Genomic DNA, 23,834 nt, shown 5'->3' with positions numbered 1-23,834 from the left:
CATCTCTTGGCATCCCAAATAGCACCTTCCTCTGGTTGTTTTGTTCAAACATGAAATTTTGGGTCAATCCTGAGATTCCTTATTAGGGATCTTCCTGGGCCAATGTCCATCAGCAACAGATTTGCAGTTGCTGACTGGAGTTATTTTTTCAGTCATGTATGATGCTTCATGACCCCAATGGAGTATCTTGGCAGAGACATTGGAGTGGTTTGCCATTTCCTTCTCCAGCACATTTTACAGATGAGGAAACTGAGGCAGACTGGATGAAGTGATTGGCCCAGGGTCACACACTAGTTAAGTGAGTAAGAGCAGATTTCAACCCCTGACTCCAGGATCAGGGCTCTATCTACTGCCCCATCCAGCAGCACCTATTCTTTGAGGTACTAAGAGGTAAAGCGACTTAGTCTGCAGTCACTCTGCCTAATATACCTGTCAGTGGTAGAAATTGGACCCAGCTCTTCTTGTTTCAGGATCAACTTTCTATCTACTAACCATGTGTATTTTTTTTTTAATATCATATGTGTTTTCTTTGTTTTAAAAAAATTCTGTACCTATGATTTCACCAGGCTAGGAAGCAAGAAGGATGGGAGGGACACTCCAACTACCAACACAGATTGGCAACTATCCTATAATTTACAATTTTAAGATTGAGAGGATATGTGCCTTGCCTACAATGAAAGAGCCTTTATGTGTCAGAGACAGAATTTGAACCAAGGCATCTCAATTCCCAGCAAGGTTCTCTATCTTCTTCTCCAAATTACCTCTCAGGATCCTTCTTTTGAAAGGATAATCTACACTTTTTGAATACAGAGAGCCATGTAATTGCTCCTGAATTGCATTTCCTCCTGTAATCTGTATTACAGGCTAGAATGCTCATCTCAGCTCCTATTTTCCTAACTATAAATTGACTCAAGTCAAAGTAAAGGGGAAAAGTGTTAACTTCTAAGCTTATTGAGTTCACATGTAGAATTTCTTTAATGCTACCAGTAAAAGCATTTCCACAAAAAGGAATTAAATATATTAGTCATGGAAAGCACAACTGGAAAAAAAAAAAAATCCTCTCTCCCCCACCAAGTCCCAAACAATTAGAATGGCATCAAAATGGGAAAGACCGCCATGGGGAGGAATCCAGAAGTCTTTCAGAGAGGGGATTGGGGACATTAGCGATGTACTCCACATCATTCAGGGTAGTGGCTGCCATCTCAGATCCCTACAGCTAGACACTTTCATGAGTTTACATTTGTATGTTCATATGTGCTCATTTTCAATTAACGGGAACTTTGTGAGTACCTGATTCATGCTTAGCCCTGTGTCTTACCCTAACATCTCCAAGGAAAGGTTAAAAGGAAACTTGCCTTGTTTCAGTGATGAAAGCAGCTGGGAAGCCAATGGCCTTACACCGGCGGTAAAATCTTGACATCTCTTCATATTCCAACCTTTCAGTTCATTTCTGTAGTACAGTACATGTACTACAGAAGAAATCAGATCCTCTGTAAACTTTAAGATCAAAATTTGAACATTAATAATATTTTCACTATAGGCCAAGAATTAAATTTCATTTCAGCAGGAGAAATAGGAAGAGAAAGCTTCACTTCCCATTACTGCCAAAAATCATAGCCCAGCAATTAGGTAATCTCTTAATGTTAATTGGATCTCTCAAATTAAGACAATCTTTTAATTAATAATAGCAATATTATTAAATTGATAAGCTATATAAAGATAAGATGAGGGACATCTTTCAGGATGATACTTTTTACAGAAGGCATTAAATCTGTTTTACTGGATTCCAAAAGAGAAAATTAAAACTAATGGATAGAAGTTACATTGAAGAGGATTTTGGCTTGATATAAATAAAATATAACTATTATAAAAGTCAAAAAGTAGAATGGATTACCGAGAGAGAGTGAATTTCTTGTTACTATAAGTATTTGACCAGATGATCATTGGTCAGGGATATTCTAAAAGAGGTTCATGCTTCACGTAAGGGTTGGACTAGGTGAGCTTTTAAGTCCCTTCTTACTGTATGATTTTAGAGAGCAACAAGGTATGGTAACACCATATAGTACATTATCATGAACAAATTTCACAGAACAAAGAAATTTTCAATAGGAAGAAGTACATATTAATTTGCAGCTTAGGCAGAAGAAATAAGAGGGAAGCCACAGAAGAAGAGTGGCTGAAGAAATGCAAATGAAAAATAATTGACAAGGTGACAATAACCTTGTTGATCTTTAGCAAGAAGAAAAAGCATATGCTTGTTTTAATGAAGGAGAATTCCCTTCTTTCTATCCATTTTTTTTTTTTTTTTGAGGCTCGGGTTAAGTGACTGGCCCAGGGTCACACAGCTAGGAAGTATTAAGTGTCTGAGACCAGATTTGAACTCGGGTCCTTCTGAATTCAGGGCTCATGCTCTACCCACTGCGCCACCTAACTGCCCCCTTTCTATCCATTTTCAACTTTTCAGTGTCTACCCCCCTCAGTTTCAAATGATCTTCTTTACTTTCTTATCCCATGAAACAAAATAACACTCTTTTTCTAGGTGCTATTTCCGCCCTCCATGCTCCCTGCTCCTCTACATCTAAAAATTGTTCTGGCCCTGAAAAGCCTTGTGTATTCTAGTTTGGGAAAAAAGCTTGTAACAAAACAACCTCCATACTCTAATGAAGAGGTCAAACATACAGGTCATACCACTCCTCAAGGTATCCCAAACTAGATTAAAATGTAATTAGGATAATCCCTCTACCTTTGTCCACCTGCATTTTTTATTTCCTTCACAGGTTAATTGTACACTATTTCAAAGTCCGATTCTTTTTGAAGAGCAAAATAACTGTTTGGACATGTATACATATATTGTATTTAATTTATACTTTATCATATTGAACATGTATTGGTCAACCTGACATCTGGGGGAGGGGGTGGGGGGAAGGAAAGGAAAAATTGGAACAAAAGGTTTGGCAATTGTCAATGCTGTATAATTACCCATGCATATATCTGGTAAATAAAAAGCTATAATAAATTTTTAAAATGTAATGGGATATAGTTGGCAAAATTTTTAAAATATAATAAAACACATAACATCAAACTGCAAAATCAAGTGAATATGTGGTCTGTAAGGATATTGATGTACAATTTCATGGCTCTGGTTTCCCTTTCAATTTGAGCTCACTGTTCTAATGGATTTGTGATCTCATTGAGGCAGATTTTCCCATCATATTGAGGAGGGAGGATTTTATTGTATTTGCTACCCAAATCTCACATAACAGATAAAATTGATATAGTGCTATCCTACCTGATGATTTAACTCTGAAATCACAATTGAACTCCTAAATTTTCCTCAAAATTGTTCTATAAGTTTTGACAAAAGCATTAGAGGTCTGACCTGAACCAGTCAAAATAAGAAAATGCACATTTCTCTTAAATGTTCTTCATCTGTCTTTTACCTCTTGGATATGACCTGCTTTCACATTTGCACAAGGTACAAGGAGCATCTTCATGATCATCTTGCTCTTGTCTCCTGCATTTCCTTTTAATATTTCTGACATAAAAATTGAAAACTGGTCTCTGATGACATATTCAGTAGGAATTGGGTTAACCCCGGTTGGGTCAATATGTCTCATGCCGTCATAGATTCTACATATCATTTTCTGGGGTATGGCATCTCCAAGGTAAGCCTATTTAGGGTGAAGAGAAGGGGGAAAAAGAAGATTTTTTTTTAAACACTGAAAAGTGAAGACCTTAATAGTTTTATAGCATCAATATTAACAACAAAAAAACAAAAACAACTTTCATGTGATAAGTACCCATAAACTACCCTGAACAAAAAGTTTTCCAATAACATCATTCATTGGAAATTTCAAGACCCTGATGTAATGGGTATTTGGCTGATCTCCCATTTCTGACACAGTCCTATAACATTAACTTTTCCACTGCCAAAGTCATTTCATAGCATTTTTAAAATCAGATATTATGACTGAGGTCACTTCTAATGATCTTTTTGTGAAGAGAGCCATCTACACCCAGAGAACTGTGGGAACTGAGTGTGGATTGCATATAGCATTTTCATTCTTTTTGTTGCATTTTGTTTTCTTTCACATTTTTTCCCTTTTTGATCTGATTTTTCTTGTACAGAAAAACAATTGTATGACTATGTGTACATATATTGGATTTAATATATATTTTAACATGTTTATCATATGTTGGATTACTTGCCATCTAGGGGAGGAGGGAAAAATTTGGAACTCAAGGTTTTGCAAGGGTCAATATTGAAAAATTATCAAAAAAAAAAAAAAAAAAAAAAGAAAAATTATCCATGCATATGTTTTGAAAATAAAAAGCTTTAATTAAAAAAAATCAAATCAAATCAAGTCACGTATTATACCATTATTCTCTCTGCTCAAGCACACAAAATGATTCTTCCTTACCTATGAGATCAAGCCTAAATTCCTTTTCCAGATCTTCCAAGTCCTCTTTAATCTCACCCTCTTGATTTAGTCATCCTCATATGTCTTACTACCCACCTGTCCCCAAGTATCCTCCCACTTCTACCCACCTTATCTCTTTACTGACCCCGAGACCTTCATCAATCATCTCTCCTTGAACTGGGCTTCAGATCACACATGGGTTCTACAGCTTCACTTCTCACAGTGCTCATCTTTCCATGGATAGCTTAAATTGTATTTCTTCTATAAAACACATGTAGACTGCTCTGAACTTTTCCTTTTTATCTTCCATGATTTTTATTTTGGTCTTTCTGACTCCTAAGCCAGGACTCTTATCTACTGCACCACTTAGCTGCATCTCAGAAAACAAACATTTAAAATTGGAAAAGCTCTATAAAGATTTCTACGACAAACTTTCCCCTCAATTAGTGGTGACAGAGAGATCTCATTTGCACAACAGTCTCTCTGAGGTTTTGTTCAAGGAAATAAAAAGTATAAGAAAGAAAAGGAAGATGGGAAAACAGTTACACTAGAAGATGCCTATACACAAGAGACTGATACTGGAGTCAATATTGGGAGAATACCAAATATAAAACTCTTAGGAACAAAATCAGTGTTATTACTGTGGTTTTTTTTTTAATTGCTATGGGAGAAAATAACTATAGATCCATATCTTTACTTGGCCTATCTTTAAGGAAGTTATGAAAAGTAGCAGATGTGTTTCATAAAGAGTTTTCTATGGCAAGCCACAACACTAGTTTCACAAGAGAATACAAGTGTCTATGGTACTCACTGGTGACAGCTTCCAAAAGAGAATTTGCTAAGCATGCTAACCATTATTTAGGGGGCAAAAATGAAAATCTATGGGATTCCCCATAAATGCTGAGACCTTCTATGTTTTCCCATTTATAAAATCCATTGTATTGATTGATACAAGCCTAGAATACTGTAAAGCCTCCTGAATGAGATCCACAATCACCCAGAGTAATTTCACCTATTTTTTTTTCTGGAAAAAAGGAAGAATGTGTATTTTTCAGTGAGGTATGCAATTGCATGGAAAGGCCACAGAATTCATTTATCAATGTGTTGAATTTAGATGAATACTAAAGGTGGATGATGATCTGAACCCAGAACCAATAAAATGAAAAGGGTGAACTGGATTGCATTTGGGAAATTGCACTGCTTTTAATGGCCCCAAATTTTATCTTGAGACAGAGGCCCATTCTTTTTCACATCAACATTTTTCCAAATGATGTTGTATGGCTGCTAGTGAGTAATTCCACAGTCATCAAAGTTACAGTTGATCCAAAGGCAATAGAGGGGCACATGGTGGTCAAAAGTAGGTTACATACGATTACTATTGAAGAACTTCACAAAAGCAGCCCCATGGAAGAAGTCAGATGTATAATTTGAAAAGGAGGTGGATACAATAAAAATAAAGGAGAAACAACATATATCTCATGTGCTCTACTGGCCTCTCCACAACAGTCAAAAGATATGGAAGAAGATCCTCCACATGCTGTAGGGAACGCCACTGAGAAGAATTGTGAGTAAACACATTAAAAGAGAGAAGAAGGCAGGAATGAGTTTCAGTCTATGATTTCTGAGCAAGTATTCACAGTGATGAGATCCTAGATTCATCAAATTATCCAAGTGACTAACCTCGCCTCTCTCACCTGAGCCAATGAGAAAATTCTACAATATCACTAGGGATAGGAAAGTGACAAAATCACACGTGCCTGCTTTATTGTTGATTATAAGCCACTCACCTTCCCTAGTTACTGCGGGTAAAACCAATGTCATCCTATTCTCAGGCTTCTGAGTTTGTTGTCAACACGAAGGAAAGGAACCCCAACAGGGAGAAATAGGCTTGAAAAGCAGATTGGGAGAAGAAATCACTATGACTAGGAAGGGCCAAGAGTCTGGATTGAGACTGTTTTGTGCTCTGCCAGAAATGTACGTACTCCAAACCAAGACTGGAAGCAAGCTCCCAACATCCAATGTGCTGCCATTGCCACACTAATATTATTATTACCTGCTGGGTCTTTCCATGGAGAGAGAGCCATATGAATGAGAGATAACCACCAACAAAATCAACACATGGACAAACTTGACTCCCTTACAGCCTTTTCTTTAGATTTTTCTAGTCTATTCTATTCTTGATTGGGATGATTTCCTTTACTACATATACATCTCAGTAACTATGGTTTGCTTACTCATTGTGACACCGAAATGGCGAAATTTAATATCCCACCACTTACCATTACTCCTCTGTAATCAAGTTTTTTAAAATATCAATTAGTTAATAACTTTTTAAGAATCAGAACCGATTCCATCTCACTATGATTTATATCTACATAACATCCTGAAGCTGATATTCCCTCCCTGTATCAGTGACCAGTCAGGTTTCAGGCTTTCGAGTAACTAAACGGCATATCTGCCAAGCAGGGAGATAGAAAACAGACTGGAATGAGAGCCTCACGACTGTTTAGTTCTGGGACTTAGAACAGGTAGACCTTGGGGCTCCTCCAGCCCAACCCTCACTGCACAAATGAGGAGCTCGCAGCCAGCCCGCAAAATGAAGAGGCGGGAATTTAGTCCTTCCTGCTGCGGTCTAAAATATGTTGCTTCATAAAATATGTTGCTACGTTCAAAAGTAACTTTGTATACAGTGTGAACACGAGACAGAACGTAGAGCTGCACTCCCAGTCTGGCTGTGACACAAAGTAACAGGTTACTCTGGCTAACTCCATCCCGGGCACTCAAAAGTTGTCTCTTGTTCTTGCCTGTAACATCTCCAAAGAAATAGGGACTGGATAACATTTTCTGTTCCTTTCACAGCACACCGATTCCGAACCGCCTGCTATGGCGGCAAATAACCCATCAATCTCAGCTTGTTCTTCCGGCAGAAACCGGGAGCAGTAATTCGGGCGGCAATTTGTTTGTTTATTCCCCATCTTTTCTTACTTGTGATGGAATTCTGTAAGGAAAAAGGGTGAAAGACACAAGGTTGTAAGTAGATAAAAATCACATGCATATCGAGGTGAAAACAGCTATTTTCAGCTGTGAAATGGTGCTAAAATACACTAGACCAGTGTCATGGCAGCTTTCCAAATGACACAAATTAAAGGTCATGGTACAAACTTAAGAAAACTCCCCATCCCTGGAAAGCAGTCCAATTTTTAAATGATTTTTTGGAGGAAACGGAACCCCCCCTCCCCCCCCAGCAAGGCTCATACTCGTGCAGGTCAGAGGTCGTGAAGCCCGGAAGGGGATGCAAGTCCCACTGGAAATAGACAAGCTCTAGGACAACCAAGCCGCCCGCAGCCTCAGGGCTCAGAACAATTCTCTGAAGCCACAAGTTAAGGAGGAGAGGCCGGCCTTGCCTTCCCGCAGCCCGACATTCATCTGCAAAGATGCAGTTTGAGGGTGGTGACTTTTTTTTTTGGGGGGGGAGGGAGGTACAGAGAAACCATAGAAAGAGAAACAAGGAGAGAACTGTTTAGATAGCTGGAAACCACCAGAGGGCGCTGCAAACCCGAGGCTGGCCAGGAGCGGGAGACAATTAAGGCGAGCTGCGGTTGGTCTGGAGCAAGAGACGGCCAGGGGGCGCTAGACGGCTCCGGGGCATGGAGCGGGTCAGAAACCGGAGACGGTAGTTTGGAGCTGGAAACAGTTAAGGGTCTGAAAGCGGAGACAGCAGAGGAAGCACGGCTGGTCTGGAGCCAGCGACAGCTAGGGGGCGCTAGAGGGAGCCGATGACCTGGGGCAGGTCTGGAGCCGGACCGGCTAAGGGGAGCTGCGCGCCCCAGGCTGGTCTAGAGCCGGAGACAGCTAAAGGACGCCGTGGAGGCGGGGCTGGTCCAGTCAGGAACCTAGAGTTCCTAGGAAGGCTCCAATATTACTGGCTGTAGGACCTCGGACAGTCCCAGACTGAGCGCCCTCCTTGTGCACGCGCTCACTGGTATAAACCTCCCGCGGGTGAGGCGGACTCTTTGGAGTTAATCATGGGCCCCCACGGGGATGAGACTGCAAGCAAAGACCCTTCCTTCTAGCCTCCCAAAGATGAAAAAAAAAATCTTACCAGATAATGCAAATGGGAAGGGGGATAGAGGTGGAGAGAATATTCAGGGATGAGACATTCCAGCAAAAAAGGTGAAAGATGGCTTATTCATCTGTGGATAAACAAAAGATGGTAACAAGAAATGCTTTTTAAAAGAAGATTTCATTTTTCCCCAAATACAAGTAAAAATTATTTTAAACACTCATTATAAATTATTGTGGATCAATTGGCCTTCAAAGTCCTTGTAATTATGGTATCAACTTCAGCAATGTTGGTTTTATTTTTTAGACATTTATTAACATTTTATTTTGAAACACTTCCCAATATCAAAACAAGCCTCTCTGCAAGATCCACTTCCCCAAAACAAAGAACGCTAACAGAAAGTAGGGACGTGTCCTTTAATTCATACTAGTATAAAAAAAAAAAAAAAAAAAAAGCCAACTTTTGTAGCCTCTTTATCTTATTTATATCGTTGCAGTCATTGGGTGCATTATTCTTTAGGTTTTACTTTCTTTTTGTATCCTTCCATAGAAATAGCTTCCAAGATTTCTAGTGAGAAAACCAGTGAGTTTGCAAATTCACTCATATAACAACAGTTCCTGTTAAATGCTGTGATAAATCTAGCTGCTAGAGCAACTAAAATATTCTAAGTTAGTTTACTGAGGATGCCTCCTTGCCAGTTCCTTAGAAGGGGCAATGGCCTTGTGCCTTCCATCTCCTGCCAAGCCTGGAGGGAAGGCCGAAAAGGGCTGGGCATCTTCCATCTGCCTAAAAGCACTTCTCCCTGTGCAAGCAGGGTCCTGTGGTAACTTCAAAAGTAGCCTCCTCGGGTAAGAAGATCTCAGACTTCTGGAAGGTCCAGTGCCCCCACCCCCTTGATGAGGGCACCATGTCCCCTGAAGGAGGACTGCTAGGGGCCAGGCTGGTATCTTCCACCATTTGTGCCAGCCTAAGGCAACTTCCACCTCTTACTCCCCACAGGGAGGTAGAGAACCTCTAGTGCAAAGAGGAACAAGCTGCTGCTGACCTCAGGCTTTCCATTTGCTACTGCACCCAGCCTCTGAGGGAAGAAAAGGCAGGAAATGGGATTTTTTTTCTCCTGTTGTGTAGGTACAAGATCCATCTCCAGCTTTTCCTACCTCATTTCCAGCTTTTGGAGGGAAAGGGTTTGTGAAGCAGGGTCTCCCATCTCACTGCCTCCTATTCCATACTGCACTTAACTCCAACCCCATCTCCAACCTCTGATGGGAAGGAGAAACGAAGTGCACTCTATGGTGAACATTTTCATATCTGGCCATACCCTTCATCCCAGTGACTCTGAATTCCTATAGATAATCATCCAAACCTATTCCTCACCTTGTATCATAAGATTCCTCATTTCCTTCTTTCTCAATCCTCTCACTTCAGTTTCACCCAAACTCTCTCCACCCCTTCCAGTGTGCCCTCTGGGATGTCTGTTCCATGGGCAACAAACTTCCCTTCATCTTAAATTTTTTCCTCTCCCATTCCTTCCAACTACTAGTTTACTGAAACCTGGCTCTCCTATGATAACAGAGCCTTCTTGACCACCTTTTTCAGTATCAGCTACACTTTTACTCATTCTTCTGGTTCAGTGGCTGAGTTGGGAGAATTGGAATACTCCTTGTTCTTCCTTCTTTTCCAATTTCTCCTCCTTCCTTCTTAATTCAGTAACCTTTTTTCCTTTTATGTTCATTCTATTCATATCTACCACCCAATCAAAATCCCAGTAACTATTGACTACAAACTCCCAGGTTCCTCCCCTTCCTTTCAATGAATTCATTACCTGACTCACAATTTTTCCTCACACTAGGAGGCTTTGACAGTCTTACTGACTTTCCCTCAAATGACCTCATCACCTACTTGCTCCTCCCTTTCCCATGGGCCTCATCTCAGTCACATGAAAATATAGTCATATCCTCCATCTTGCCATATCACCCACAAATAACTTTTTTTTTTCAAATTCTGAATCTGAAATTCACTTATCCCATCATCACAATTTATTGATTTTTCACTTCTCTGCCTTTGCTTAAACTCAACCTTTTTTCCACTCCTGTAATCTCTAATCTCTTAGCCCTGTGATTCTCTCCCAAGGCAGATCACCTACACCAACCATTCTCTCCCTCTTTTCTTGATGAAGCAATTCAATTATACATTGTTTTCCTTTTTTGATTCCTAGCTCCCTCATAGCATTGATCATGTCCAAGCCTCAGTTTTGGATTAAATTTAGCAGTTGTAACCTTAATGCTTATACAAGTGCTGCTGAACAAAGACAGAGAAAAAAAAATCACACAACCATTCTGACTGGATCCACTCCAAATGTGTGCAACACAACTTCAACTGGGCTCTCACTGATGCCAGGCAATCCTCCTTCATCACTCCCATTTTTTCATATATTTTCAGTCTCTCTTTGTCTACTAACTCATTTCCTACTGCCTACAAACAGTAAGCCCGTGTCTCTTTCATCCTCAAAAAATCCTCACTTGATTCTTCCATCACCAATAATTATCAATCCTTTATTTCTTCCACCTACATTTGGTGTCTTCAACTTTCCTCCCACTCTCTTCTTAACCCACTGCAATCTGGCTTCCAATCTTATTCCTTTACTGAAACTTCTCTTTCCAAAGATAACAATGATCTTTTAGTTACCAAATCCAATGGTCACCTATCTTCTTTTTCATAGACTCTCTGTAGCCTTTAACACGACTGATATCTCTCTTCTCCTTCATATTTTCGTTTCTCTAGATTTTTAGAACATTTTTGTCACGTCTCTCATCTTACCCGATTGCTCTTATCTCATTTGCAAGATCTTCCAGACCATGCTCCCTTCCAGAGTTCCTACTTAGTTGTTCTTAAGAGCTCTGGCCTTGACCTTCTAACCCTCTAAATTACTTCAGTTGGTGCGCTTATCACCTTCCATGGATGCAATCGCCATCTCTACATTGATGACTCTCAAATCTATCTATCCTTCCCAAAACTTTCTTGCTGGAGTCAAGGAAGGGCCAAGAACTTTGCTCCAGAGCTAAAACTCTTTATCAGTCCCAAGTCCCTCTGGGCCTGACATCAAGAACAGGCATTTTCCACTTGGGTAATTTAACTCTGCTCTGAGGTAATAAAATTAATGGATTTTTAATCAGGTGGAAATAAAACCTACCTCTGAACATCATCATAGTTAACATGTATTCATTTTCAGGTTTAGTAAGTATCTTGTGTACAATTAATTCAGTCCAACACAATTCAATTCTCATCTGATCCTCCTGTTGTACCTGTTTCTACCTGCCTTACATTATCAGAGTACAGTTTCTCCAATATCTGAGCCTCCTCTCCCCCAACACTACAAACTAATCCAGACCCCTTCTCCCTTCACTTACCTATTCGTGTGACCCAGCCTCAGAGCTTTCTCTACTTCAGTCTTATAATACATTCAGTCGTCAAATTAGTTTTCCTGAAATACCAGTCTGAGCACATTAACCCCACCCCCATTCAATCAACTCCAGTGGTTCCCTATTAACCCAGGATCAAACACACAAGGCTCTATTCAACATTCAACCCATCAGAACAATTCAGCACAACCAGCTTACTTTTCCAGTTCTCTTTCCACCTTATTCCCTAATGCTTACTCTGGGTTCCATCTCTTTGAACCATTCTCTCCTTTATCTACACCTCCAGGCTTCCTTTTCTTTTCTGATTAAAATCCCACCTTATGCAAGAAGCCTTTCTTTTCTCAGTTCTCTTCAATCTTTGTTCCTTCCCTCTGAAATTACTCCCAAATCTATACCACATATATACAAGGTCCAGAGGTGAAGTGACTTCCTTGTGGTCATACACCTAGGGCGTGAACTACTCCAGGCAAACCAGTTTTTTGAAGTGGCTTCTTTTGGCAACAACAATGGTCACAAGCAGTGACCTTCACAAATGAAAGCTGATTGACATTCTCTACCCGTAGCTAGTTCTTAAATGCTAAATATCAAGCCATAAACATGTAGCTGTTTCATTGCTCTTGTTGCAGGTTATTTTTGTTTTGTTTTGTTTTTTGAGGCTGGGGTTAAGTGACTTGCCGAGGGTCACACAGCTAGGAAGTGTCCTCCTGAATTCAGGGCTGGTGCTCTATCCACTGCGCCACCTAGCTGCCCCTTCTTGTTACAGTTTTTAACAGTTTTTAGCAATGTCATTAATCTGAGGAAGCACAGAAGGTGCAACTGCTACCTTTTCCTGTCATCCTTCACAAGCCTAACTACATTTCACTCCTGCACCAAATCAGCTCCACTGGATCTAGAACCTCCAGGATCAAAAATCAAATCCTGCATAACTGACCCCTCCCTTCCAGCCTTTCCAGTTTTCTGCCAAGTTCTAAGCCACCGAGTCACAACTCCATCCTGGGTGCATTCTCACCAGCTATCCCTTACCTAAAATTCCCTTCATCTCTATCTCCTGGCTTCCTTAAGTCCCAATTCAAATCCCACCTTCTATAAGCAAGCCTTTCCTGATTCCCCCTTCATGACTTCCTTTTGTGATCCTCTCCCCTTTATACTTTATTTATCTTGTTTAAATATGGGTGTTTGCATGCTGTCTCCCCATTAGATTGAGTGCTCAAGAGCAAAGACCATGTTTTTTGTCTCTCTTTGTATCCCTAGCCCTTAGCACTGTATCTGGTACACAGGAGGTGCTTAAAAATGTCTGTTAATTTGATTTAGATCTTTAAAAGCACACAGCATTGACTATTAGCAACACCACAGAGATAGAGAAGCTAACAGTTTCAAGGAATCAGGCTCAAGGTTTCAAATTCACCCCAAAAAAGAGTCAGCTACAACAAGAGACAAAGAAAGGAAAGGAAAATCTCCAAGTGATAAGAAGCTCTTGGAGATAAACAGAGAAAGCCAGATCCTTGGAGGGCTTTGGGCAGCTGGGGCATCATCACCCAGGAGGCCTGGGATTCTAAAGTTAGCACAAAGACTGGAAAACCAGGGGGATTGGTTGATTTTTTAAAAGGTGCTAACCTTGCTATGGAGAAAAACTTGTCATGGGTAATATAATACCAAAACTGTGGTAAGGAAAATTGGACACTTTCTACTCAAGTCTCTACCAAAATTGTATTCATAAAAAAGTCCAGGTGAAACCAATATAAGCTGGACATCGTCCTCAAACTGTAAAACCAACCAAAATGGAGTCCTGTGAAGTTTTCACTTTCAGTGGGTCTGGAATACTGGTCTTTATTGAGGTTTTATGAACTCCAGTATTAACAGTCTGTTCTAGAATTATAAACATCTCAAGTACTTACAGAAGATTGCAATCTACCAATATGTCACAAAAGGTTAACCAATTTCTCCAAGAGATGGAGATAAAATATGCTTCAGTAATCTGGCAACTCACTTGGTTTAAATCCTATTGAAAACCAATGGGTTATATTAAAGGTTAACATGGATAAATGAACTGAGTGCAATTTCAAGATAAAGAATTAAGGAATATATGTCAAAATCTTGTGAACTCAATGTCAAATCACATGAAACAAGTGACTTCAGCAATCCAGCCAAAGGAGGATATATTAAAGTGTTTAAAAGATGTAAGGTTTTTAGTATACATCCATATTTTATTTTATTTTGTCATTGTAGATAATAGACATAACAGATATGTCAAAAGCCAGACTCAAAGCCAGGTCCTTCCTGATTCAAATCATCTCTGTCTAAATGAGAGTCCTGTGCAAGACAAGGCTTGCAGAATTTTCAAAAAGACAAGGCTTGCAGAATTTTCAAAATAACTGCCCTAGGTCTGCTCAAAAGCATTAGCCTCAGTCAACAAAACTTGGGGCTCTATCTCCCAGTCATTCTCTTTTCATAAACAAAGACTTGGCCTACTGGTTGTATTATAAACAGGCTCCTTCATACCTGAAAAAAAGCAATCAATTCTTTAGAGCTTGAAGGCAGAACATCAAGGTCATGGAATGTGACTACTTCATTTTATAGCTCAAGTAACTGAGGTCTAAGGCTGAAGTCAGACCCAACTCAAAGTCTCTTTAAAACACTCTACACACTATGCTTCCTCCCAATTGAATTAGATTTCAAATAAGCACCAAATGGGCATTTGCCAGAAGGGGCCAGAAACAGAGAAACCTGGGTAAAAAGCCACCAGTGGACAAATTCAAGGCAGCTTCAGAGACTGGGATAGAATATAAGAGGAAGTACTTGCAACATTAATTTCAAAAGCAGCAAACTTTAAGATATGTCACAACAGCAAAATATTAGCCTGAAACCTAGAGGCAGTAGAGAAGCAAGTAGTGAGCAATTCACTAAGAGGGAAAAGGTGCAGTAAGATAAGTAATTTAAAAGGAGAAGAGGAAACTTTCAGGATCTTATAATCAATCAGGAAATTCAACATCGTCAATTCCTAACAATTTGATAACTCTGCAATTTAGAGGGACACTTCCTAAAATGATTATTAGAACAGAACAACTTTTGTAGAGCATCTACTCAATAAAGTTACTTACTGGCTTTAGTAGAAAGTGATAAGGAGAAAGGATAATTGATTGTACTCCTTTTCAACAATTCAATAAGCCTTCAATTTCTAAAGAACCTACTATGACACAGAGGACAGTCAGAAACTGAAGCTATCTCTTACATCAAGGTGTTTATGCTATGTTGGGGGAAAAGAACAGACATCCTGGCAAGTAAACAAAAAGGTAAATATGAAGTAATGGGGGAGGAGGGAGAAGGAGGAAGGGTCTCATCCTCCTTGACTGGTGAAGTCCCTGTGTAGGAGATAACAGACTCAAGCCTTGGATTCACCAAAGGATTACAAGGAGGTAGAGGATGTGTGTGAGGGTGTGAGGGTGGTGGAAGGAAACATCCTGAACAAAGGCACTTCTGAGGGGAAGAGCAACTAGATCAATTTGATGGAAAATAGTTTGTTCAAGAGAGTACTCTGAAATAAACCTAGAAAAATAGGTTAGAGCCAGAGTGTGAAAAACTTCAAATTCAGGGTGAGTCATTTAATCTCAGTTTCCTTAATTGTAAAATTATAAAATTTGTCTAGCAGGATTGTTGAATCTGACACGAAACAATATTTGCAGAGTGTAGTGCTGGGCACAAAGTATGAGTCTTTATTTTATCCTGGAGACAAATAAAAAGTCACTAAAGCATTTTGAGCAAGGGAAGGGCCTGAGGTGATCAGATCTGTACTTAAAGAACTCTCCTTTCTCACAGCTGCATCAATAATGGATTAGGAAGGAGGGCCCAGAAAGGCAGGCTGAACTAAACTTGGTGCCACATGGGTAGTGGTGGAAAATGATGCCAACGTTAAGATCTGGCGGCTGACTAAGTAGAAATGATTGTGGGGTTTCAAATCTAGGTGACTGAAAACCCCTTTCAATTTCACATTACTCCTTTCATAAACTGTTTCTGGCCAGATTTATCTTATACTCTCAATAATATATAAAGAATAAGGGCTGTTAAATAAAAACTATTAATAAATAAATAAATAAATAAATAGAAAGGGGAGCATTAATCCTCACATTAAAAAAAAAAAAAAAAAAAAAGAATAAGGGCTGTTTTTCACTCTTTTTAAATCCTCAGTACCTAGCTCATAAGTATTTGATAATTTGATAAGTGCCTTTTCTTGTTACTATCTCACCAAACTAATCTTTACCTGCTCCCTCATTAGTTCTAATAGTATCTTTTATCCTATTCATATCACTATATCTCTGAGATCATCACGAATTCTTCCTGCCCACATCTTTAGTGTATCTTTCTAGACACACTAAATAGAAATATTCAGAGGCAGTTCGTGGCACTCTCAAACCTTTGCAAAAGGTGATACTGATCCACACCTACCTTCATCTTAAAAGTCTATTCACACGATTTCACAGTATAAATGATATACTGCTCAATGAGTGGGAGAGGAACTGAAAACTTTTTTTTAATGAATATTAAAAATAAATAACTTTTAAAAATAAATGTCAAGATTAAATTTTTTTTAATTTTTTATTATATATATATATATATTTTTTATAATATTATCCCTTGTATTCATTTTTCTAAATTACCCCCCCTCCCTCTATTCCCTCCCCCCGATGACAGGCAATCCCATACATTTTACATGTGTTACAATATAGTCTAGGTACAATACATGTGTGTGAATATCATTTTCTTGTTGCACAATAAACATTAGAATCCGAAGGTACATGCAACCTGGGCAGACAGATATTAGTGCTAACAATTTACATTCACTTCCCAGTGTTTCTTCTCTGGGTGTAGCTACCTCTGTCCATCATTGATCAACTGGAAGTGAGTTGGATCTTCTTTATGTTGAAGATTTCCACCTCCATCAGAATACATCCTCATACAGTATTGTTGTTGAAGTGTACAGTGATCTTCTGGTTCTGCTCATTTCACTCAGCATCAGTTGATTTAAGTCTCTCCAGGCCTCTCTGTATTCCTCCTGCTGGTCATTTCTTACAGAGCAATAATATTCCATAACCTTCATATACCACAATTTACCCAAACATTCTCCAACTGATGGACATCCATTCATCTTCCAGTTTCTAGCTACAACAAAAAGAGCTGCCACAAACATTTTGGCACATATATGTCTCTTTCCGCTCCTTAGTATTTCTTTGGGATATAAGCCCAGTAGTAGCGCTGCTGGGTCAAAGGGTATGCACAGTTTGATAACTTTTGGGGCATAATTCCAGATTGCTCTCCAGAATGGCTGGATTCTTTCGCAACTCCACCAGCAATGTATTAGTGTCCCAATTTCCCCACATCCCCTCCAACATTTATCATTATTTGTTCCTGTCATCTTAGCCAATCTGACAGGTGTGTAGTGGTATCTCAGAGTGGTCTTAATTTGCATTTCTCTGATCAGTAGTGATTTGGAACACTCTTGCATGTGAGTGGATATAGTTTCAATTTCTTCCTCTGAGAATTGTCTGTTCATATCCTTTGACCATTTATCAATTGGAGAATGGTTCGGTTTCTTATAAATTATGGTCAGTTCTCTATATATTTTGGAAATGAGACCTTTGTCAGAACCTTTGTTTTTAAAAATATTTTCCCAATTTGTTACTTCCCTTCTAATCTTGTTTGCATTAGTATTGTTTGTACAGAAACTTTTTAGTTTGATGTAATCAAAATCTTCTATTTTGTGATCCATAATGATCTCTAGTTCTCCTCTGGTCATAAATTCCTTCCTCCTCCACAAGTCTGAGAGGTAGATTATCCTCTGTTCCTCTAATCTATTTATTATCTCCCTCTTTATGCCTAAATCATGGATCCATTTTGATCTTATCTTGGTATATGGTGTTAAGTGTGGATCCATATCTAATTTCTGCCATACTAATTTCCAGTTTTCCCAACAGTTTTTTCCGAATAATGAATTTTTAATCCCTAATGTTGGAATCTTTGGGTTTGTCAAAGATTAGATTGCTATAGATGTACCCTTTTTTGTTCTTTGTATCTAATCTGTTCCACTGATCTACCGGTCTATTTCTTAGCCAGTACCAAATGGTTTTGGTGACTGCTGCTATATAATATAGCTTTAGATCAGGTACACTTAGACCACCTTCCTCTGAGTTTTTTTTCATTAGTTCCCTTGCAATTCTCGACCTTTTATTCTTCCATATGAATTTTGTTGTTATTTTTTCTAGGTCATTGAAATAGTTTCTTGGGAGTCTGATTGGTATAGCACTAAATAAATAGATTAGTTTGGGGAGTATTGTCATCTTTATTATATTCGCTCGGCCTAACCAAGAGCATTGAATGTCTTTCCAATTATTTAAATCTGATTTTATTTTTGTGGCAAGTGTTTTGTAATTTTTCTCATATAATTCCTGACTTTTCTTTGGTAGATGGATTCCCAAATATTTTATACTCTCAACATTTGTTTGGAATGGAATTTCTCTTTGTATCTCTTGCTGTTGCATTTTGTTAGTGATATATAAAAATGCCGAGGATTTATGTGGATTTATTTTGTATCCTGCCACTTTGCTGAAATTTTGAATTATTTCTAGTAGCTTTTTAGCAGAGTCTTTGGTGTTCTCTAAGTATACCATCATGTCATCTGCAAAAAGTGACAGTTTAATTTCCTCATTTCCTACTCTAATTCCTTGAATCTCTTTCTCGGCTCTTATTGCGGAGGCTAGCGTTTCTAGTACTATATTGAATAGTAATGGTGATAGTGGGCAACCTTGTTTCACTCCTGATCTTACTGGGAAAGGTTGCAGTTTATTTCTATTGCATATTATGCTTACTGAAGGCCTTAAATATATGCTCCTGATTATTCTAAGGAATAGTCCATTTATTCCTATACTCTCAAGAGTTTTTAGTAGGAATGGATGTTGGATTTTGTCAAAGATTAAATTTTTAAAAGATTTTAAAATTTTACAAAGTTTTTATTTACAAGTAAATATATTTTTTAAAAAATACTAAGGCAACAAAAAGTTATCAAACTGTGATCCAGCATCCCTTTGATCCAGCAATGCTACTAACTGGGCTTATATCCCAAGGAAATACTAAAGAGGGGAAAGGGACCTGTATGTGCCAGAATGTTTGTGGCAGCCCTTTTTGTAGTGGCTAGAAACTGGAAGATGAATGGATGTCCATTAATTGGAGAATGGTTGGGTAAATTATGGTATATGAAGGTTATGGAATATTATTGCTCTGTAAGAAATGACCAACAGGAGAAATACAGAGAGGCTTGGAGAGACTTACATCAACTGATGCTGAGTGAAATGAGCAGAACCAGAAGATCATTATACACTTCAACAACAATACTGTATGAGGATGTATTCTGATGGAAGTGGATATCTTCAACATAGAGAAGAGCTAACCCAATTCCAATTGATCAATGATGGACAGAAACAACTACATCCAGAAAAGGAACACTGGGAAATGAATGTAAACTGTTATTTTTACCTTCTGAATCCAATTCTTTCTGTGCAACAAGAGATCCGGTTCTTCACACATATATTGTATCTAGTATACTATATATAGTATATACTATAACATATCTAACATGTATGGGACTGCCTGCCATCTAGGGGAGGGGGTGGAGGGAAGGAGGGGAAAAATTTGGAACAGAAGTGAGTGCAAGGGATAATGTTGTAAAAAATTACCCATGCATATGTACTGTTAAAACCAAAAAAAAATTTAAAAATAAATAAAAATAAATTGAAAATGATTTGTAAAAAAAAAAAAAAAAAAAAAAAAAGCTAAGGCAAGTTCTTAGGGAAAGCAAACGGTTCAAGCTCTAGGCCTAGGTCTCAGGGCCTTGCTCACTGGAACAAGTCATTGTAACCTCCCGGGGCCTCAAGCTTTCCTGTCAGTAAAAAGGGACGATAATCATCATCCACCTCCAGGATACTAGTGAAGATAAACTTAGATGATGTTTACAAGCGCTTTGCAAACCTTAAAGCGCCGGATAAGCGCCAGCTATTGTGATGTTATAATAGGCGCTTATTAAATTGTTGCCTGATTACGCGCCGCCAGACTGACTATGCGATTTGCTCCAGGGCGCGGAGCTCGAAACCCAGCCCCGGCTCCCATTTCAGATCCAGCCCCCTGCTCTCGGCACTAACCCCTCGGCTCGGGGCCTCCCCTCACCCCTTCGTGGTGGTTTGTCCTTCGTAGTGAAGAGGAGCGTGACATCAGGGGTGATGCCGTGACAGGCAAGTGAAGGGGTGTGAGTGGGGGAGCAAGGTCACCTGCCTCACCGACCCTCCGCAGCCGTTTGGGTCCAGCGGACGGATATAGATCAACATGACTGGAGCCGGCCCTGGGTGAAATGAGAAGGGCAAGGCGCGCACCGGCTATACCCCTTTCCCCTTCGCCGGTCCTAGAAACTCCCCCCCTACCCCTCATCCAGGCCCGGCCGCGGGCTCCCCAATGAATAACCATGAGGCTTTATTAATATTCAAGAGTCCGACCAGAGGAGTCGGTCGCGAGAAGCCCCAGGTTCATAATTTAGGAACCCACCTGAAGTTGTGGACTCGCCTCAAGCAGAGTCTTCGGGCCCGGCCAGCAGCGCCCTGCTCCGTTGTTAGGCTTTCTGGCCCTGACGGCAGCGCCGGGCCCCGGCGCCCTTCTTTGCCCCATGCATCTGTAAATGTACAGATTTCATGACTAACACACGACTCCTCTCTCCTCGTTACCTGGAGACGCCTCTGACGGACAGCCATTCGCTCTCATTGGAGGGGAAACGAATAGGAGGCGGGATCTGGGGGAGACCGTAGCCAATAAACGGGCTTCAAGAGAGAAGGGACCGTGGGCGTTTAGGCTAGAATTGGTAATGGAAGGTAGGGCGGAGGACTCAAGAGAAGGACTTTTTGATTATTTCCAGTGAGGCTCCTTCCACTCCTTTATCCCCAGTCCTCCAGTAACCAAATGTGTAAAACGAAGAGAGGTCATCTTTTAAAAGATTACAGAAGCTGAGGAGCCTGTTTGATTATAAAGTTTATTTTACTAAAAATCTATTATCACAAATGGGCTCGTCCGATGGGGGGGGGGGGGAGATGGTTACTGGGAAACGTGGTCTCTGCTTTATTTTCTCACGCGCAGGCTGCCTGGAGGGCCTGGGCTACCCTTCATTTGACGTTTTTTGAAAGTTAATTTTGTGCTAGGCAGTCAATGTCTTATTAGATGGAGCAAGATAGTAATCGTTTCTATAAATGCTTATATTAGAAGGAAATATACATATATAATATAAATATATTTTATGTATTTATAATATTTATATTATATATACTATAACGTATTATAATATATTTATATAAATATGTACTATAATGTATTATATTTATATATATAAATATATAATATGTGCTATAATGTATTATAATATATAAATATATTATATATACTATAATGTATTATATTTATATAAATAGATAAAATATAATATATAATAATGTATATATTTATAATATATAATAATGTATATATTCATAATATTTATATAATATATTATATATAATATAATGTATTATAATATATTTATATAAATATATAAAATTAGTATATAATATATACTATAATGTATTATAATATATTTATAATATTTATATTATATGTAATATATAAATATTATATATAATATGATGTATTATGATATATTTAAATATATAAAAATATAAATATATAATGCATACTATAATGTATGGTAATATATTTGTATAATTATAAATATATAATATAATGTATTATAATATATTTGTATAAATATACTATAATGTATTATAAATGTACATATATATATATACAATATAGATATATAATATAAATGTATTTATATTATATATAAATATAAGAAGGAAATAAGCATTTTATAGCACATGTTTTGTGCCAGGATACTATATAAATACTATACAAAATACTATATAAATGTATTGTGTCAGATTCAACAATCCTGCTAGACAAATTTTACAATTGAGGAAACTGAGGATAAGTGACTCACCCTGGATCACATAGCTTGTTAAGTGTCTAAGGATGAATTTGAACCCCCCAGATTCCATGCCGGGCTCTCTATCCACTGAGCCACCTACTTTAGATATCTAGGGCAAACATTCTAAATCTAAAACCTATGAACTTGTGGGTTTGAAAAGAGAGGGATAGAGACACAGAGAGATAGGACAGAGAAGGTGGAAGGAAGGAGAAAGAGAACTGTTTCAATATGTTTCCCTTTGTAATCCAATGAATTTTACTTTATACATTTTAAACATTTTCTGAGAAAGGATTCATAGATGACACCAGACTGCAAACCAAAATGTTACCATGTGTAAATAAAATGCATTTGTAGTTTATAAGGCACTTTTAAAAAAACAATTCAATAGCGATTACTATATTACTTGCCCAAGGATACTTAGCAGAACCAAAATTTGAACTCAAGTTCTCTTGAAACTCCAATAGTAAGAGACCCCAATACTTTTCAAGAAAGCCCACATCACCTGACCTTGAAAATGATGTGATCATCTTGGGAATGGAACTATTGGAAGTGATACAGCACAATCCTGGAGAATGCATGTGACAGAGGGAGTGGATTTATTCCACTCAGCTATCATCCCGAGGCTGTGTTGCTCCCTCACCCCTGGACCCAAACAACGAACACTTAATAGTTTCATGAAAGAAGAAAGGGGGTTGTTAGCGCTTTATGCAACTCTGTTCTTTGTTCTGCACTCCCCACCTTCATCTCTAACAATCTTTGCTATAATTTTACCTGCTTTCTCTCTGCTCTTTGCTATTTTCCTCTCAGAATGTAACCTGCTTTAACTGATATTAGAAACATAATAAAACTTCACTTCTTAACTTAGAAACTTATCTAAGCCTTCAAATTATTTTGGGACATCTGTATTACTGGTCCAGAATATCAATATTCTGGGGTCCCTTGAACCCAACACTCTGGCTTAAAATTCACTTTACTTTTTACTACATTTCTAGAATAATAGAATAGAATCTCTTTTAAGATGTTCATATCTTATTTTCACATCATCTATATGAAAATTCACCCTTAACTAAAAGGTCAGGGGAAAGGGTATGTCAGAAGCATAGCAAAACTCAACATCAACTGTGTGGGCAATCGTGTAAACCCATTGTCCACCACTTTTGTAAAGAGATGAGAGGTACTTCCCCCCCCCCATGTTTCTTCAATGCCCAGCTGCTTAGGCCTTTTTATTCTTGTTATAATTTGTGTGTGCATTGCTTTTTAAATATTGTTTTTCTGGTTCTGCTTACCTCACTTTGTATTACTTGAGAAGGGAATAATAAAGGACCAAAATAATTAAATTTTTAAAAATCAATTAAGTTGAGTAAGACCTCCCCCCTCAAACCAGAAAAACAGTAGGGAAAAGGGCATAGAAGATGAGAGCTTATGGGAATCACAAGTTGCAAAGTAATTTAATCATAGGGGCAAAGTTCTGACAAAGAGAAAGGAGATATAAAAGTCAAATAATACACCAAGAAAAACATATACTTACCTCCATAATATTAATAGACTAATAATATAAAATTAATCAAATGAGATGAAAGAGAGTGCATCAACTAAATGTGTTATTTATAAAAAGCACATCTCAAAAATGAAGAAGTAGAATCAAAATGAAACTGGAACAAAATTTACCAAACACAAGTCCATATAACTGCAAACATATTATCAGACAAAATAAAAGTAAAGTTTACATGTCAATAGTTAAACAAAGAAATAACATTACATATGCTTAAAAGAATCAGACAACAAACCCATATCAATATGAAACAATAAAAAAAAAAAACCACGGCTTCCTGGAAGCAAAATTATAACATTGTTACATTCATAGAGAACAAAGTGAGTGGTCATGA

General features: G+C 38.4%; 1 protein-coding gene across 3 annotated transcripts in view; it reads right to left on the bottom strand.

Moving 5' to 3' along the window:
* Window positions 1–20,673, bottom strand: part of MEAK7 (MTOR associated protein, eak-7 homolog) — a 40,543-nt gene extending 19,870 nt beyond the window's left edge. For 2 of the 3 annotated variants that reach the window (XM_074286333.1, XM_074286335.1), the window contains exons 1-5: window positions 20,484–20,673; window positions 8,524–8,614; window positions 7,226–7,419; window positions 3,441–3,671; window positions 1,356–1,497 (exon numbers count right to left, since the gene is read on the bottom strand). In XM_074286333.1, the coding sequence (XP_074142434.1) occupies window positions 1,356–1,497; window positions 3,441–3,671; window positions 7,226–7,396 (544 nt within the window). In that variant the 5' untranslated portion in view covers window positions 7,397–7,419; window positions 8,524–8,614; window positions 20,484–20,673. Of the gene's footprint in view, window positions 1–1,355; window positions 1,498–3,440; window positions 3,672–7,225; window positions 7,420–8,523; window positions 8,615–11,891; window positions 11,947–20,483 lie in introns of those variants that run through there. The other variant, XM_074286334.1, reaches the window with a different exon arrangement.
* Between the last annotated feature and the right edge of the window lie 3,161 nt (window positions 20,674–23,834).

The sequence above is a fragment of the Sminthopsis crassicaudata genome, chromosome 2 (genome assembly GCF_048593235.1).
Source record: "Sminthopsis crassicaudata isolate SCR6 chromosome 2, ASM4859323v1, whole genome shotgun sequence".
Taxonomy (NCBI): Eukaryota; Metazoa; Chordata; class Mammalia; order Dasyuromorphia; family Dasyuridae; genus Sminthopsis; species Sminthopsis crassicaudata.
The sequence above is the reverse complement of the archived record's forward strand: the minus strand, read 5'-3'. Positions and strand labels throughout refer to the sequence as shown.